At 35.0% G+C, this 19,776-nt stretch overlaps 1 protein-coding gene across 7 annotated transcripts in view; it reads right to left on the bottom strand.

Annotated features, from left to right (window-relative positions):
- Positions 1 to 19,776, bottom strand: part of DCAF17 (DDB1 and CUL4 associated factor 17) — a 52,207-nt gene that overhangs the window by 19,500 nt on the left and 12,931 nt on the right. For 5 of the 7 annotated variants that reach the window (XR_004909289.2, XM_078070983.1, XM_078070984.1 and 2 more), the window contains exons 5-12: positions 19,388 to 19,466; positions 18,326 to 18,415; positions 15,889 to 15,993; positions 15,484 to 15,589; positions 8,187 to 8,329; positions 4,695 to 4,804; positions 1,672 to 1,762; positions 878 to 961 (exon numbers count right to left, since the gene is read on the bottom strand). Coding sequence is in view for 6 of the 7 variants with exons in the window: in XM_078070983.1 (XP_077927109.1) it covers positions 878 to 961; positions 1,672 to 1,762; positions 4,695 to 4,804; positions 8,187 to 8,329; positions 15,484 to 15,589; positions 15,889 to 15,993; positions 18,326 to 18,415; positions 19,388 to 19,466 (808 nt within the window). In the remaining variant the exon portion in view is untranslated. The remainder of the gene's footprint in view (positions 1 to 877; positions 962 to 1,671; positions 1,763 to 4,694; positions 4,805 to 8,186; positions 8,330 to 15,483; positions 15,590 to 15,888; positions 15,994 to 18,325; positions 18,416 to 19,387; positions 19,467 to 19,776) is intronic. The other 2 variants (XM_078070986.1, XM_078070987.1) reach the window with 2 other exon arrangements.

Here is a 19,776-nt window from a genome sequence, read left to right as displayed (position 1 = left end):
GGAGCTTTCTGCTTTGTTCTCAATAGATTTCTATGGTTCAAAAAAATATACATGTATTTATTTTATATATTTTTATTTTACATATTTTATATGTTATATATTTCATAAAATATATATATGTACATATATACATAATACATTACATAATATACAAATGTACATATATATATTTCTTTTTTGAGAGTAGCCATATATTGGGTCACCTCCAATCTTTTTAAAAGATTTTCAAAAACTATCCTTAGAAGGCTACTCTAATGTTTCTACCTAGAAATGGTCATGCAATCAAACAGTTTTCTGGTCCAGACAGATTTAGAATTCATGCAATGGTTATATATTTGAAGCATGATCACTGTCCGTTGATTTCATAAGAACTTTCAATGCCTCTTTAAAAGAAAAGGATAAAAATGTATTAGCCCAGTGACTGGCAATGTCAAGTTCAGGCCAGAGGCTGAACTAATTTATCACACCCTCACACCCTTCTTCCCTGGCCCACGATCATTACCAAACATATCCATGTCTCGTAAGTAAAAAATAAAGCAAAAGCCATAAAGTCATCAGGATATAATTAAAGTATTTTCTATTAAGAAATTTCCCTAGAAATGTGCACATTAACAAAACAAAACCATAAGCTAGCAGTGTTTTCAAATTATTTCAGTCCTAAGAACATTTCTGCAAATAAAATCTTACAAATAATTCCAGTATGAGAGGAGAGGATGATGGGGATGCACTGATTGAAATACCATGCACAATCCTACCAATGAAGAACGCATGGAACTGCTCACCCCCAACCTATATCCCAGAGTCTGGGAAGCAGAATTTAAAAACCACAGGGCTAGTACACACTAGTTTGATTTGTTATCTCTGGCTAAAGTAATACCTCTTGTTCTGGGTCATCATCCAGAAGGTTAAAATTTTTTTTCACCACCCGTCCAGAAGCTGTAACAACGGGTAAGTTTTCATTCTATCATATGGACAGAAATAAAAAGATATGATGAGTCCTTTTATGTGCAATAAATAGCAAAACTACTAAATTTTGTTAAACAACCAACCCTTATCCAACATCCACAATTCTTTCCTCTACTGAGAAAATTCTGAATCAGATTTCTCATCCTCCACTTAGTAAAAATACTTACTACAATAAATTATGGATAAAATGCCAATATAGGCAAACAGTAAATACAAAGGTTACAGATTTGCTACTTCACTCGCCCTTCTGATTTTTGCTTTAGTATAAGTACAGCAATGTTACAGTGGATCAGCTTTTGGAAATTTCTCTCTGCATAATTTTCTTCATGTTCTTAATTTGTACACTAAAGAAAAAGAACTATTTGGAGTTACAACATGGTATGTGATTTTTAAAGATTCATATCTACCCCAATCTACTCTAAGTTTGCACAATTAATTAAACCCAAAGGTCGAAAATTCATCAATAAAAACTGAAAGAGAAACCCAAAAAAGAAACAGAAATTAGCAAAAGATAAGCTCAATATAATCAACTCCTTTCAAATCTCAATTGTGCATGGGGCTAAGACCAGCTACCTACATAGACAAAAAAATCCAGACTTTTATTGTGCTGCTCTTTTCAGCCACACTAAAAGACAAACACATTTGTATACTATATTCTCAAATAGACAGTGATATACAAAGAATTTTAAAGTACTCCTGGCTTACATTGTTCTTCTCCCTGTTGGCCAAAATGACAAAATCTTCAGAGATCTGATGCTGGGCACTATTATTTTCTACTTCATTTAGCTTTAAAACTCTGAAAAGAGAAAAAAGATCCTAAGACCTCAACACATCATCAAAGTGCCAAAGTTGAACTACTGAAATGAAACTCAACAAATGAAAATTACAGGAACAACACTAAGTTAGTTCTCCTCTCCTCCTGTGGAGTCTGAAATATTAATGTCTGATCACTTTAGCATCCATAAACTCCTTCAAATTCAGAGATTTTTGTTAAACAGAAAAACCTGTGACAACAGGTACTCCTGAAGTAGGTAATGAAGCAGCTTCCTCAGGCCTAAGCCATCTTCCAAACTGGCTTAATGAAAGTTACTCTAAAGAACCTCATCTTTGTCATCCTGCAATAGGTCTTTAACGTTTCAGCTTTAATGGTGGCATTATAGTAGATATTGGCATTTTTTACTTCTGAAGATAGAATGAGATATCAATGAACAACACTCAGAATTAACTATAAGGCAGACTGGATTAGCAACTAAATCTAAACTAAGAGTTTTCATAAAAGAGTAATATTTAAAAACTGCAATTTACTTAATACTTTTATCGTAGGATTATATTTAAAGATTTGGGGTTTCTGAGTGCAAATGGCCTAACGGATCAAGCTTACTAAGCAAAAGAAAAGAAAATAATTTGCTCACCACCCACACAAATCTGTTTACAACATTAACAAGCTTCAAAAGCACAATGTTCTCAAAGCTTAAAGTCTCAAACGCAGGCAAAGAGAATAGCAGGGAGAAGCAGCTACTGTGGCCAGAGAGAGCCAGAAGCCTTAGAGTTTGCCAGAGGCAAAGAAATCAGATTATATTTTAAATTACTCAATTTGTTATCTTAAATTAAAAAGTGCCAATATTTAAAAGTGCCTATCTTCTAGAACCTGGCAAAAGGGCACACACTCTTTGTAGACCTTATTTTCTTAAGCTCAAACTACTATTAAAAGGTGGGTAATGGGGCGCCTGGGTGGCTCAGTCGTTAAGCGTCTGCCTTCGGCTCAGGTCATGGTCCCAGGGTCCTGGGATCGAGTCCCGCATCGGGCTCCCTGCTCTGCGGAAGCCTGCTTCTCCCTCTCCCACTCCCCCTGCTTGTGTTCCTGCTCTCGCTATGTCTCTCTCTGTCAAAAAAATAAATAAAATCTTTAAAAAAAAAAAAAAAAAAAAAAAAGGTGGGTAATGGGGCACCTGGGTGGTTCAGTCAGTTAAGCATCCGACGCTTGATTTCGGCTCAAGTCATGATCTCAGGGTTGTGAGATCAAGCTCTGCATCAGGCTCCACACTGGGAGTGGACCCTGCTTAAGATTCTCACTCTCCGTCTGCCCATTCCTTCCTCTCTCTCTTAAAAAAAGAGAGAGAGAGAGAAAGAAAGAAAGAAAAGGTGGGTAGGCAACAAACATTAAAACCAAGGTTTGCTAAAGCTGAACTACAGTTTTTAAGACTTCTTATAAAAGTTCATAATCTTATTTAATTAAGTCCCTTTATCTTCTTTATAAACAATCCAGAAAGGTAAACTAATTAACATGAAGCATAAGAAATACAGAAGGCAGACAATGTCTTTCTTATTCAAGAAATTTACTGAGCACCTACTCTGTGCTAGGCACTATGCTCAGTGCTGGGGTTATAGTCAGCAAAACAGACTCTTTCCCTGTCATTACTGAGTTGATGACTCCAAAGCTAGATATTTAAACAGATAATCAAACAAATAATTAATTAAAATTGCTGTGTTAGAGGAGGATAACAGAGTGCATGCGGTGAAAATATGATGGGGGAGCTAATCTAACGAGGGGTATCAGGCAAGGACTAGGTGCAAAGGAGATATTTAAGCTGGCGACGAAATATGAATAGAAGTTAGGCAAGAGAACAGGGAGGGGAAACACACTCCAAACAGAGGAAACAGGTCCCTGGCTGTCTGATAAGACAGCATTACTGAAATAAACTGAGCGGGAGAAGAGTCTTTCAGACCATGCTAAGTGAATGATGGTCTTTATCTCAGGAACAAGAAGCCATAAAAACGTTAAAGCAGAATCCAGTTGGTTAGGATTTTGTGTTTGTTAATGGTTCTAAAAATCACTCTCACTGCTGAGAAGAAAACAGACTTAAAGAGTATAAAAACGGATTCCTGGGAGTCCTGTAAGTAGACTATTACTATAGTCCAGGGTAGTGATGACAATGGTCTGACTCACAGGATATATGGGGGGGTGTGTATGTGTGAGAGAGAGAAAATGCACATGAGTATATGTATATGTACTGAAGAAAGACAAAAAGGTAACAAAGTGTTCAGAATAATTCCAGACTTCTGGCATGAGAGGTTTGGGCCAGGATATAAATTTTGGAGTTTTGGTGTATACATGATCTATGAAGCCGAGGGAATAAAAAGAATCAATAAATAGAATCATGCAGAAAGGGAATGAAGAGTGAGAAGAAAATAGGGTCTAAATCCTGAGGACACCCAATAACTAAAGTCTGAGTAGAAGAGAAAGAACGTGAAAGGATACTAAGAAAGACACATCAAAGAGGGAGGAAAATATTCAGAACTGTGGTGTCAGGGAAGCCAAATGAAGAGTGTTTCAAGGAAGGAAAGGTCAACTGGATGGAAGATGGGGGTCAACAAAGCAAAACAAGGTTTACTTCAAACAACTCCTGTTCTAAAGCTGTCTTTTAGAACAAAGACAAATCATTTCTCTCCTTAATCCTGAAGAATTAAAACATGATGAGGACAAGCCAATCTGAATCTTTTACCCATATATCATCCATCAAAGAATTTATTTAAATGTAACATCTACAAAGAGTAATGATGAGGCTGAAAGAATAAAGTTTTCTAGATGCCAGTCTCTGAGGAAGCAACCTGTAACAAGCTAATTATTTCTATAATTGAGTCAACAGTTAGCTGGCAAAAAATAAACATGCCAATAAATGCTTCCAAAAGCTACTTTTCACTTTAAAGTAATTAATAAAAATACTCACTTGACCTGATTTGGGCCGACATGTATTATTCTACCAGAAGCATCAGGATGAAAATAGATCCAGTCAGATTCTAGAGAACAACATTCCATTTCTTGGATCCCATTTTTTGCCTGAAGTTGGGTAAAAATATTGAAAATAAAGATTAAGGGAAAATAAAGTAAGTTTTCAAATCTAACCTCAGTCATAGATCAGTAAATCAAAGGTACAGGGCAGAGAAAATATCAACAGTTGAACTGGGATATGTCTAAGAATTGAATCAGGACACTCATACTTGAGAAATCCAGAACATTTACCCTGTACCATACAATTTACCTCACAAATAATAACTTAACAGTTATCATATCTCAAGCATCTAATTTGTATCAGGTACTGTAGTAGATGTTTTAGAGTCATTTCATTTAACAACACTCAAAGCATATATTATATCCCCACTTTGATGAGGAAACTGATATATAAAAAGGATGAATCATTTGCTCAATCTTTTACACATGCTAAACAGCTGCTCTGAATCTGAGGTTCAAGGACTTGTTCCACAACGTAACTCTGTACAATCATGCACACACAGTTCCCTATAACTTCTTCCTCCCTTGCCTATCCCCAATAAACTGTCAAAAGGAGTGGTTAGCACAAAGATAAACATGCAACCTAACCCCAAATCTCAGAAACAGGTCATATAAATCTCCTTGGATAAGTCCAATATAAACCTCTAATAATGAAGAAATGGTCTAATACTGCTTAGCCTTTTAGGCAAGTAGATATTTATTTCATGGTAGGACATTTAGACATTAAAATAAAGAAAAGAAAAAGATACCTCCATGATATAGGACCACATACGTACATTAATGTTTTGCCCTATACATAGGAGCACTAAGAACTAATATTAGCATGGATACATTGATTTCATTTAATTTCTTTAATTTCCCCAATGTAAAGTGAAGTGATACCACCTTTCCCATTAGATACTTACAAAACTTTTTAAATTATTGACTTATTAATTTCATTAGCATATACTGACAGGACACTATGTTTTAAGTATCACATTAGGTGTTTGTACCTCACATGAACTAAACATAAACTCTTGCCATCAAAAAGCTCATAATCAAAAAGGGAGGCAAAAACATAAACAGAAATAAGACAGTGTAGAAAACAAAAACAAAAAGAAACAAAAAGTGTAGAAAACAAAGTAATCAAGCCATGCACAGGATATTAACAAGCATCCAACCCAGGTGAGCAGAATATTAGAAGAAAAAACAGAGCTTAAACTAAGCCTTAAAGGACGAGCACAAAACGGCGAAAAAGAAGAGATGGCAAAACACAAAACACAGAATGTTAATCCATATAGCATGTATATGTGTACACATGAATAAAAATTTTAATTTTGGCTCCTACAAAAGAAATATAATGACTAGGGAAGTAGGTGGGGGCTATGTCACAAGTGCTTTGTTTGCCATGCTTTTAAAAAAAATGGAATTTAACACATTTTCTGTATTAGTGAATGTTTTAATTTTTCAGGAATTTTTATAAGTATTCTAATAATTTCTAATAGGAATGGTGGTATTATTATATTGTACATATAAGGAAATCAATTTAATTAAACACTTTGGTTGCAACCACTGAAATTAATGTGTCCAATATGGCATTAGCTCTGGATGCCCCTTTGTTTAAGATAAAACAGGTACATACTTATACACATCTTTCTTTAGACAATTCCTTTTATTATAATTACTACTAACATGCGAAAGAAATACTATCTCTTTTTGTGTTAAATATAAGGCAGCATTATTACCAGCTTCTGTAGTTTTTGTTATGTGCTTGAATGCTAGATTTTAAAGCTCAGTTTAATAGAAAGCTATGAAACATTTTCTGAATTCTTCAGTTTGGCTGCGTTTTTGTGTTATCTACTAGAGTTATGTGTTTTTGAGTTATCTACTCTTCTGACTGACAGGTGGAGAAGTAATGGGCATAAGCATCCTTAAGTTAATGTCACTACAGCAAAGCTGTCTGGCAAAAGAATTGAAAACTTCCCCTGGCTTCGGCATTTATGAATACGTTGAAACGTAGATAAGACTAGATGTTATAATCAGTTATTATAGAAGTTGAGTACTTGACAGGCATGCTTGATACACATGTTGGAGGCCATTTTATACACAAACACACACACACAACAATATGTATTATCAATTCTTATGTAAAAAGAATATGTACTAAATATCCAGAACGTGAATCGTACAGCGTTTGACTGGATAGAAAAGTTAAGTGAAAGAGATGTGACAGGTCCTGATGGCTGAAGAATGTTCACTGGCTGAGAGGTGGACAATCAAATCACAGACTTGTTATGACAGGGAACAGACCCTAGAGAGGCCACTCTAAAAGAAGATATCCCTGGGCTGGGCCAAACAGGAGCTGCCACATGTGATAGGTAAATGAAAAAATGAAAGGGGACAACGTCCCCACAAAAGAAAACTAGAAGACACTAGACACAGTGTTCCCTGGCAGTGACATCAAAGAAAATAGATAACTGGACCCAAGACTGTGTTGATCTTTGGTGTGGTGAAAGGTGGCCTTTGACTAAAAGCCACTGCGTCCAACACTGACTGATTGAGCACGATCCTGGAAGAGATGGGTGTGGAATAAGCCGAGTCTGCCTCAGAAGAAGTAAGATCATTTGATATATCAAATATATAGGTTCCAGAAATAAACTACACTAACTCGGCAATACAAAACAAAGGGGAACCCCTCTACCACTCCCTGTGCATTTGCTCTTTTGCACTTATCTTAATCACTGTGCTTAACAGACTGCATCTTATTTATCTACATGTGTGCTTTCAAGAGCCTAAGCAACTTGAGGGAAGGGAATGTATCCCCAGCCATGCCTGGCACACATTAGGCCCTCAATAAATTAAATTAAATTAAATTAAATTAAATTAAATTAAATTAAATGATAAATCATGCCTAAATCATTTTCAAAAAGAAAATAAAGAAAATTAATTCAAGGGGTAGAAATTTCTATTGTCTTACCATGTACCATTTCTTCCTATTCCGCCATAAGTAACTTAACAATGTTCTTGAAAATTCAAAGTGTTTCAATGCTTACATTGTGACCAACAGAGTTTTACCTGGTTCTGCTCTGGAAAGCTAATAGCAGCAAACCATGAAAAAACAGAACCAACCACACATTGCACCAGCAATTTCAGGGGCAGCCTGAACATACTCCATCAATAATTTCCACTATGGAGCTTCAGAGACGTTTTGTAGCAATCCCATGAGAAATCTTTGGTTTCTAAAAATTTTCAAATCTTAATGCTTTTAAATTCTTGGTAGTACACACAAGTGTTTGTCATATTCTTTGCAGTCTTCTGTACCTAACAATGTTTACAAATTATCAACACAAACAAATAAAAAGTAATTCTTAGGAATTCTTATTATAGAAGTAGAAAATAAAGAATTTCTGATACAAATTTACTACTAAAAGTCTGATCACTCATGATTTACCAAGGAATTATCTTTCAGGGCACAAATATGGAAAACGCCTTTCTGTTTCTTCTTATTAGGTGTGATGATGTAGTGCCAAGGATGGCCTCCAATCTGAAAAGCATTCTCCAGGGAGGATACCTCAAAGAGCAGTGGAGGTGTGTCTGCAGAGATGGGCAAAAGGAATTTATTATTTTCTCTGTTCTGGCAGCCTTGGAACTTTCATGAACTGAATCCAACCCTTCTTTGCATGTACCATCTATGAATTTTCATTAATGAAAAATTACTATGTTCAGGAAATAAAATATAATCAGGAAAGAGGCTGATTGCTAAGAAGAGAGAAAGCTGGTAGGAAACAAATGCTGTTATGAGGTCAACTTTCTAGACATCTGTTTTCAGGGTATGTGTGACCTGCAGCTGAATGGAGATGAAAAGTGGGCTGAAGGTGCTTATGATGAGAAAAAATGACCAAGTACATCTAATAAAAGCACCATTTACTAGGCATGTATGTCTCAGACTCTGGGTTAGATACTATTTCCAACATAACAATCCTAATACGTAATTAAATCTAATAATTCCTTCAGATGTGAGGAAGAGATCTTCCATATTCCAGACTAACAGGTTATACTTAGCAAACTTTATCAGAGCAGTCTTAAGATTTCCAGTGTAGAAGTGATATTAGTCATAATGAATGTAACCACTTAGGATAGGTAGGTCCTGTCACAGTGGAAGCTTTATTAAAGGGTAGCCACTACTACTAGTATCATCTTTAGACAAGTTAACTAGTTTAGATACATCTAGTCAGTCACTGTCGTTTAGAGACTGACACCATAAAAGAAGTATCTGTTGGTGCCTCTTAGTCTTTTTGATAACAACTAATTTTAAGTAGAGTGAAACAGATGTACTCTTAGAGAAATGCTTAAGTGGAATGTACTACAGCTTTAAAAGACCAGAACAGCATTTGGACAGTACTTGGGAAACATCACAAAGCACACAGTCTGTTTCAGCAGGTGGTTAATCTACGACTCATTTTTTTTACCCCTCTACCTTAAGAGAGGTTATGAGGCCATCACTGTCAGTAAAGGGGCTTGTGGTAGGAAGACTCAAGAGTCACATGTTACATATAGAAGTGTGTACTCTATTAGGCTTATTCATACGGACAATTTACCACTTGGTGCTATACGTAGGAGAAAAATAATGAAAAGTGAAATCACAAACTGACAGTACTGAGAAAGAGACAAGTATAAACATATTAAATATGCTTAAAGTGCGTTTTTTTTTTTTTTAAACTTCTAGGAAAAGAGTAATATTCTTAATATATAAAGAAGTCTTTTTAGGGCGCCTGGGTGGCTCAGATGGTTAAGCGTCTGCCTTCAGTTCAGGTCATGATCCCAGGGTCCTGGGATCGAGTTCCGCATCAAACTCCCGGCTCAGCGGGGAGCCTGCTTCTCCCTCTGCCTCTCTCTCTCTGTCTCTTATGAATAAAAAAATAAAATCTTAAAAAAAAAAAAAGAAGTCTTTTTAATAAGAAAAATATAAACCCAACAGAAAACTGGGCAAAAAACATCACTAAGTAAATTATGGAAGAAGTACAAACATCATATGTGATAATATGGTAGCTATCAAATGATGGTGAATGAGGAAAAAAATATAAAAAGAAAAAATATAATTAGAGTTTGAATTTGGGGTTAAAATTTCAAGTAGGTATGTTGTAGAGAATATAAAATAGGTATGAACAATAGGAAAAAAAAGTCAATCCAAAAAGATGTATTTAAAAAGAAATGCTTTTCTAAGCAGTTGCTAAAAATGGCCCCAAAGTAGCAGCAGGACTCTGTTCATCACAATTCTGATGGGTCCCCACTAACCTCAAGAGCCCGAATTTTGATCTCTAATACTATTTTCAGTTAAAGAGTCCTAGAAATTCTGAGAGTAGCAGATTCCATGTCTTGTAGTGAGGAAATTTTAGGATAGGTCTGAACCAGCTGGTTATTGCTATAAAGGATATTTTACAAGGATGTCAATGTAGTATTAAGAGAATAAGAGAACCAACAAAAGGAGCTCCTACTGGCTAGACTGTGGAAAGAGAGGCATTAAAAAGAAAATAATAATTATTATAATGCTCTGAGTCTGTGAAAGGTCAAGCAATGATACTTCAGATTTTTAATATAAATTGTACAAAATGTTGTATGGTTTATAAAAGAATGGCTATAATAGGATAATGATTTTTCTGTAACTTTAAAATATAGGGAATATATCAGGCAAATGCAAATCAAAACCACAATGAGATATTGCCTCACACCTGTTAGAATGTCTATTATCAAAAAGATAAAGAACAACAGGATGTTGAAGAAAGGGAACCCTCATGCACCACTGCTGGGAATGTAAATTGGTGCAGGCACTATGGAAAACAGCATGGAAGTTCCTCAAAAAATTAAAAATAGGGGACGCCTGGGTGGCTGTCGGTTAAGCATCTGCCTTTGGCTCCAGTCATGATCCCAGGGTCCTGGGATCGAGTTCTGAGTTCTGTGTCGGGCTTCTTGCTCAGCGGGGAGCCTGCTTCTCCCTCTGCCTGCCACTCCCCTGCTTGCGCTCTCTCTCTCTTTCTCTGTCAAATAAATAAATAAAGTCTTACAAAAATAATTAAAAATAGAACTACCATATGATCTAGTAATTCCACTACTGGGTATTTACCCAAAGAAAATGAAAACACTAATTTGGAAAGATAATATGCACCTCTATGTTCACTGCAGCATTATTTACAGGAGTTCATAGAGACAGAGAGCAGATTGGCGGTTATCAGAGGGGAAAGGGTTGAGGGGTGTTTGAAATGGGTGAAGGGGGTCAACTGTAGGGTGATAAATGGTAACTAGATTTACTGTGGATTTACATAGATTTACACTATGTATCACTTAGTAGTGTATACAAAAATGAATTTTTTTTGAGGTGAAAGCAGAGTTTATTGAAGATATGGAGCAAGCAGATATAGACAGACACTCCATGGGACTTGGAAAGGAAAGGAGCATGAGTTTCATCTTTGTTGAGAGTCTGGGGTTTTTTATTGAGGATGGTGGTTTGGTGTACACGTCCTCTCAGGTATCCAGGAACAGTTTAGAACAAAGATGAGGGCTCAGGTGTTATTCCTTGGAGCCAGGGGGTCTTGGCATGGAGATGTCTAGCTCTGATGGTCTGGAATGCATATGTGATAACTTCGTCCAGTCATTCTCACCTAGTCCTTCCTTGGATGTTATTTATTTTAGAGAATCATCAACTCTTTGTCCCTTACAAGGAGGACATGCACTATTTGCATTATAAGGCATGTGTAAAGTGGGATAGGGGTGCAGGTCCTACCTAGCAAGAATAGAAACTGGAAAAGAAGCAAAGGAAAAAAACAGCTTTTTCTCTCATGGGGTCCCCTTCAATTTCTCGCTCATTCCCTACTATGAGATTTTTATCCTCCTAATTCTTAAGGGGTGTTGAAAGGTGAAGGTCTCATCTTCTGTAACTTCTTCAGGCTGAAAGAGATTATAGATCCTACCTATTGAGAGGCATAAAAATCCTGAGCTATCTCACTACCTGGAGGGTCCCTAGGAGCAGACTGTTTGAGTTGGAGGCACTCATGAGGCCTCATCATAAGAATGGGATGCTTCCTACAGTTTCCATTGACATAATTTGTCTGGCATATTTATGCAGAGCATGTAATAACAATAGCTCCCTCAATAAAAAGACCTAGCATACTTATTATCATAGCTAGTAAAAGTGGTTTCCGTCAGGACTATCCATTTCCGCTAAACCAGGAAGAAATCCAATCACTGAGAGAATTAGAGGAGTCAGACATTGCTTTAATTTCTATGTGCATGTCTGCTAAAACTTTGGATATGTTAGAGTTATCAGGGATATATACAAAATATTTAGTCTCAATATTAGCATAAGTTTCTTCTTGAGCTACAGTCAAGATATCAAGGACCATTTGGTTTTGGAGGTCCACCTTTCAAATTTGTGGGTGACTGCATGTTGGGTTTGGTTAAAGGTGGCCACTATATGCTTGGCTAAAGCCTATATTTGTAATTTTACAGCTATAGAGGAAGCTCCTGGGAAAAATATGGCTAAGGGATAAAACCATCAAAGAATCCCTCTTTGCCTGATGTCTAGCCTTAGCAATATCCTAATTATGAAAAATCACTTGCAAGTGGGAGATGACTTGTCCTGGGAAAAATTGAATTATTATGCTGTACACCTGAAACTAATCTAATGTTATATATACGTATCAATTTTATCTCAATAAGAAAAATAGGTAATCTTATATATTTCTTCTATTAGATAAATGTTTAAAAATTTTTGATACATGTTAAGTGAAAATACAAGGTACAGAACAGAATATATGATATACTACATTTGGTATAAGAAAGAAGGTAACATTTAAAGAATACACACACACGTTTGCTTATTTTTATAAAAACAAACAACAGAGGGATAACCTCGAAACTAAAAATAATGATTACCTCTAGGGGCAGGGTGGTGTAGGGGGAAGGAAGTAACAGAATAAAAGGACTATATATAGAAGTGAAATTTCTCAGACAATATCTTTTTATATAGTTTTGACCTTTGAAATACACACATTTTACAACTTCAAGAATAAAGTCAAAGGGAAAAAACAAACCTAAAATTGAAAACAAACTAAAACAAATGAATCTAATTACATAAAATTGGTAACCTAATCATATAGAAAAATAATTTTAAATAATCTTTGAACACATTACTTCTGTAGTACACTTATTGGGCTGTACACTAAGGACAAAAGGAACCATAGAGAAATCTTAACCTTCACAACACTATAGTTTTTAGTAGTAGCACTGATATGGCAATTTTAAGATTATCACATATATAATAGGATAAAATTTTATTAGGAATCAAGTTAAGTGGGAGCCAAAAGAAATACAAATATAAAATAAAAGAACAATTAATTTGGAAATATGAGAATGAACTAATGAATTTTTGTTTTACTATATTTCCCAGCTCTGTTCACCAAAAAATAAAGACAACCAATTGCATTGAGTACAACTAGATCTTGGTCTATGTTGTGGGTTGAACTGTGTCCCTCAAAAAGATAAGTCAAAGTCCTAACCCCTAGTATCTGTGAATGTGACCTCATTTGGAAACAGGGTCTTTGCAGAGATCATATTGGATAAGGGTGGGTCCTAAATCCTATGACTGGTGTGCTTATAAGGAGAGAGAGAGAAATTTGAAGACAACAGAGTAAAAAAGACCATGCGAAGACAGGCAGAAATGGGAGTTATATTGCCACAAACCAAGAAAGGCCAAGGATTGTCAGCAACAACCAGAAGCTAGAAGAGGCAAGGAAGGATTCTTTCCTAGAGTCTTCATAGGGAAGTCATCTCTGTCAACACCTTAATTTCAGACTTCTAGCCTCCAAAACTGTAAGAGATTAAATTTTTCTTGTTTAAAGTTACCAGTCTGTGCTGTTACAGCAGCCCTGGGTAACTAACACAGTCAATGATGTTGTTCTCTACTAAAATGGCTCCTTGTCAGATCTAGGACAAGGAAAGTAAAAGACAAACCTGGGATATATTACTGTTCCAGAAAAAAAGGAAATTCTCCAAGACTACTGGGGTATGTCAAAATGGAGTTCTCATTGGCCAAATTTGGGGCAATCTGAACATCATTAAGAATAATGACTATAACTATATAATTTTGAATAAATAAAAATCCTTGAGTCTATTGGGATTGTAAGTGTGCTGACCTCTAAAATATTCTGCCACCATTGGAAGTGACTATTATACCAACTCCTTGTTCAAATATTGATAATTAAAGAGAAGGAATAAGTATTTACTTTCACTTTTTAGGAGGAATTATAGTTCATTCCTAGGTGAAAAGTGAAAGTCTTTATTTATGGAAAAATGTTAGTTATTAAAGGTAGAAGGAATGAGAGAATCCTTCAAATGGCCATTCTGCCACCCCAAATGACATAACTGATTCAGGCAAGAATCATTAATAGTTACAGGAATATTCTTATGTTATCTATAATCATAGAAAATTAAAAACAACCTACATGTCCAGACTAGTGAATTGGTTCAACAAATTTAGAGTTCATCAATAAAATGGTATATAAGTCAAGTTCTTAAAATTTCAAGGAGCTGCATGTGTACATGCATACACAAGGAATCACAATGTAAGCACCACATTCAAGAAGTATTACAAGGTATATAATGAAAACTCAATCTTCCTTTCATCTTATCCCTCAGAGGTAACTACTATTTATCAGGTTTTTGGGTATCCTTCCATACATTCCAAGCAAATCTAAAAGCATGAACTAGGGGCGCCTGGGTGGCTCAGTTGGTTAAGCGACTGCCTTCGGCTCAGGTCATGATCCCAGGGTCCTGGGATCAAGGCCCGCTTCGGGCTCCCTGCTCCTCGGGGAGCCTGCTTCTCCCTCTCCCTCTGCCTGCCACTCCCCCTGCTTGTGCTCTCTCTCTCTTTGTGTCGAATAAATAAATAAAATCTTTAAAAATAAATAAAAGCATGAATTAATGAATTTTTGTATATGTATAAAAAAAGTATACTTATATGTATACTTTTAACAAGTGAATATGAATTCTTTATACAAATGAAGCTTTTTATATACAATTTTATACTCCTTTTTATCACTTGGTAATATATATTGGGAAATGCTCTATACCAATGCAAAAACAATTTTTTTTAACAATTAAATTTATGATACAGCCAAACAATGAAATAATAATGCCACCTACCAATGTACATGTTATTTCCAATCATTTGCTATTAGAAACAATGTTGGACTTGTACACTTGTCATTTTGTAGACATGTGAATATATCTGGTATAAATTCTTAAACACGGAATTGTTCAAGGAATATATACATTTAAAGCTTTGATACATATTGACAAACTGTCCTCCACAAAGGACCCCAATAATAAATGAATATACTGTTACAGACTTCTATACTTTTAACAAACACTGTTATGTAACTTTTTGATATTTGAGAATCCTAAAAGAAAGATCTTATGATAATTTTAATTTGCATTTCTCTTATCAGTGACGTTAGGTTTCACCTTCCCCTAATTAAAAGCCAAACAACTCAGTATCCCCAGGCCTTCAGTTCAATGAATAACTGATAGATTTTGTTAACACCTATTCAATAGCAAGGAATATGCTGTATACATAGAAGTAAAATGAATTGAGTTTATAATTAAATTATGAGAAAACATCTGGACGATTACAATAAATATTTATATGACCACTTATTTCTTAAGGTGAAAAAAATGCTATATAGTAGCCATACCTGTGATTTTAATATTACAAGGAATGCCAAAAGGAGCCTCTCCTACAGTTCCAGCAGTCCCACCCCATCTGCATGCACACCCTAAGTCAAGTTTCTGTTGCATGAACTAAAAACAAAACAAAACAAAAACGGTGGCTTTAGCACCTACTTATTTGCTGTCTGAAGAAAGAAAAAGTCAAATTCACATGTATATGACAGAGAAAATATCTTTATTGACTCAAGGCCTGTTTATCTTCCCTCCCCTCTTTTAAAGGTTACTTTGTCTTTCTGCATTTGTACAGTTTTGTAGAGTTGAAATCTACACAAGTGCCTTATTCTAAAAGCATTTCATTAAAAAAAAAAAAAAGTCATACCTCAGTCCAAACCTCGAGTTATTATAATATGGCAAATTTCAATCTTCTCTACCTGTTCAGTGATGGCTTGGAAGCTATAGAGTCTGACCAGTCCTGAGCTGTACATCACAATTAGTATTCCATGAGACAAGGTAGCATCTGTAACGTTCCCGAAAATCTGAGGGGAAAGGTAGATATCACCTGAGAAAAGACCAGAAGGCCAATCCTCTGAGTGTTCACAGTGGTTTGTGCATTTACTTAATATTCAGGTCACCACTACAACACTGCTGCCTACCATATAACTTAATTATAATTTAGAGACTTGAAGTTAAAGTGTCATTAGGGTAGTAGGCCACTAGAGTCTCAAACAGGAGCACTAATGGGAGTGCAGCACTTAACCCTCAAAATGAAACAAACTGAGGGTTCTAGAGGGGAGGCAGGTGGGGGGGATGGGTTAGCCTGGTGATGGGTATTAAAGAGGGCACGTATTGAATGGAGCACTGGGTGTTACACGCAAACAATGAATCATGGAACACTACATCAAAAATAAATAAATTAAAAAAAGAAAAAAATGATTCAGCAGTATTCATTTGCTTCATCCATTTGCTTTACAGTTTTGTCAATATCTTTTAATAACACATCCTATTCCTCGTGGACCTAGGCATACACTGAGACCATCTAATTCTACCATGCAGGATATGTGTACCAGAGTAAATATAGGGACCTATTCTTCATGCTAAAATGTTATTTATAAAGAAACTTATTTTTTAGCTAAAAGTGAAAAGGCTGGATGTAAGAAAGTACTTCTAATGAAAAACAGCCAACTCCAGAATTTTATCATTACTTTGTTCTTTAAATATCTAATACTGCTTGATTTTTTAGTCATATAAAAACCAAACATGTTAAAGACCAAGCAAGCCCCTATAGAGGCATTTAGCCCGGCTAACCCTGAGTAAGGCTTTGGCTCTTTGTTCCCTTTCTGGGTTTGTTCTATGCACTGGATCCTGTCCTAATCCTCCACAGAGCTCTGATAAAGTAACTTGATTCTGTGCCTATTTTAATATTTAACAAAAGCCAACATAGACAAATATTCATAGCAATGAAAGAACAAGTGGAAATTAAGTGAAAATCTGTTTCTGTTTCTACTCAAGACAAATTACTTAGAGAAGATTTACTACCCAATGACGAGCTTAAAGTACATTCTGAGCTTCGCCCCTGGGTAGTCTCTTATACATGGGGAGTGGAAGATACGCTTCAGTTCCAACTAACCCTAATCAAAACCACATCCCTCCAATGATTATCATAGGCATCTAAGAATAAATAGAAACAATTTATGATTTAGTTAACTGTTCATTCCTGTTGCAGACTGTAATAAGCACACACAACTACTTCATCCACAAGCACAAAGAAAAGTTAAATTAGTAAGTTGTGTTTCTTGTCATCTCTTTGAAAGATAATTATGCTTTGCTTCGATCTTGACTAGCTCATGATTTTTTACTTGTTGATCCTTGTTTCCCACTTTGAAAAGGAGGACTTGTGTAATTCAAACATGTTTTCAAACAAGGAGTGCTCTAATAAAGCAGCCACTGCATCTTAAAATTTGGTTCACACTTTGGAGTCAAACCCAGTTTCTAATTCCAGCTTCTCCACTTACTTAGGATTTGGGTAGCTGCTTAACTTCCTAGTTGAACCCACTATATGTTACAAAGTTATAAACTACTCAAAGTGCCTGGCACAAAACAATGAATAAGTAACTGATACTATTCATTCACCTTTATGTAGCTTAGTATTATATGCTTATGCAAAATTTTTTAATATGTTCATTTTATTTGCTAATGACTCTTAGTAGACCCTGAAGATCTGACCTCAGTAATACTTGAGATGCGTAATTAAAGACTAGTAGAATAGACCAATAAATAACTATCCACCCAGACTAAGTAACAATTTTTTTAATGGAAAGTAGGAGGCTACTGATTCTTTTACTCAAAGGAAATATGTCTTTTCTTTCCTCCCATATAACAGACCATAAATCAAGAAAAATGACAAGAATAAAACCTATAACTGAGCGAGCTGGAAAATTCACATATTTAATTATATGTCTTGTTTATGTAACATAAAACAAATTTTAGATCTATACTTTGCAATTAAAATGACTCATTTTGTTGTAGCTTTTCATCTTCCTAATGGTCATTTTAACAAGCTTTGGAATATCCTCTGAAAAAAAGCACCTTACTCATTTCATAATTTTATAAAGTAGTGGTTTGTTAATGACACCAAAGGTATTCAACACTTCCACTTAAAGGCATAAGAACATGCAGAAAGATGAAAGGATGATTACTCTTTCTTCCTAAATGAAACATTCTCATGTATTTTGATATGAAACAAACTAGATCAGAGAGCTTTTTACAGTCAGGGGAACATTTGCAATCAAAACACCTAATAAACAAACATACATTGATATCACATCTTATCAAAAAATTAATAGTGAAATAAAATAAGTAAATTCTTACCTTCTTGTTGATCTCCAGAATCCCTATAAGTGAAAAAGGTAAAACATGGAACACTGCAAGGTACAGCAAAACAGGCTGTTGAATGCCTGCCTAAAAGGAAAAATTAAATTACAGGCAGCTCTCAAAAGAATTTCAGAAACACTATTTTCATGAGTTGAAAACATCCATCTGTCCTAGCAGTTATGTGGATGTTTTCATGAATTGAAAACATCTATCTACCTTGCAAAGTTACTTACACAGGAAAGCATACATGTTCAAAATATGTCCATTAAACCTTCAGCCCTTCAATACACATACACATACACACACAAATCTATACAAGTAAACATAGGGGCGCCTGGGTGGCTCAGTCATTTAAGTTTCTGATTCCTGATCTCAGCTCAGGTCTTGATCTCAGGGTCATGAGTTTAAGCCCCGCATCAAAAATAAGTAAATAATAAAAAATAAAAATAAAAATAAACAAACATTAACAGTAAACATTTCTTAGCAACAAAACATATTTTATGTACTATATAACAAAAACATTTTATATACTGCATAGTAAAATATATTTTCTGTATTATAATATAAATTAATATAGATTTCTGATAGATATCATATATAATTATGTCATTATTATACATATATTATTTTATTAACATAATATAAATTATGTTATAAATTGGGATTCTAATAAAGAGCCAAATCAAAAGACAGTTATCATAGTCACATCATCTGAAAGTAGAATTACACTGACATGTCTATGTGAAATGAGAAAAAATTATCAATAGTTAAAGTTTGAATGATTTCTCTGCTTGAAAAAGATAGCTTCCTTACTTTAAAGAACAAGGTTCTGTCAATTTCTTTCCACTGTGGAATGTAAAATAATCTGTTGTACTTCCCCAAAGCAGCTTAAAGGGTATTTATTAAGTTTATATCATTTTCTTAACTTTTCTACCATTCTTCAGAAAGCCAAGATCATTAGTTCTTTCCTAACAAATTTGCAGACAATTTCCTCAGGAAACAAATTCCTCATCTTATTGATGTTTAAAGATTTATTTATTGATATTTAAAGATGTCTACCTGCCGGGCCAATACTGAGCCTTTGTTTTGAGCTGACTTGACTGCAATGACTTCTTGAGGAGTGTCCCAGCTCAGGTATCTTGTAAAAGGATGAAGAGAAGGTTATTCATTTGGGTAAGTTTCCTTATAATCAAAATATAACAGATATTTCATAAATAAACAGTTCTTTATTTAAATTATAAAAGCAAATTAATTTATTTTAAAAAACAAATAACTTAAAAATTCCCTCACATCTTTATATGGATATATTCCTATTAAAAAATATGTATATATTGAATTTTAATCGTTCTAGAGTGTCAATAAATAAAAACTGTTTGATCAAACAGTATTCAAAACTTAGAAAAAAGACCATTCCTACTTTAAAATGGACATTAACATTACAAAAAGCA

The sequence above is a fragment of the Halichoerus grypus genome, chromosome 4 (assembly GCF_964656455.1).
Source record: "Halichoerus grypus chromosome 4, mHalGry1.hap1.1, whole genome shotgun sequence".
In the NCBI taxonomy this organism is placed as follows: domain Eukaryota; kingdom Metazoa; phylum Chordata; class Mammalia; order Carnivora; family Phocidae; genus Halichoerus; species Halichoerus grypus.
Note: the sequence above shows the minus strand (reverse complement) of the source record. Positions and strands in the feature narration are given on the sequence as shown.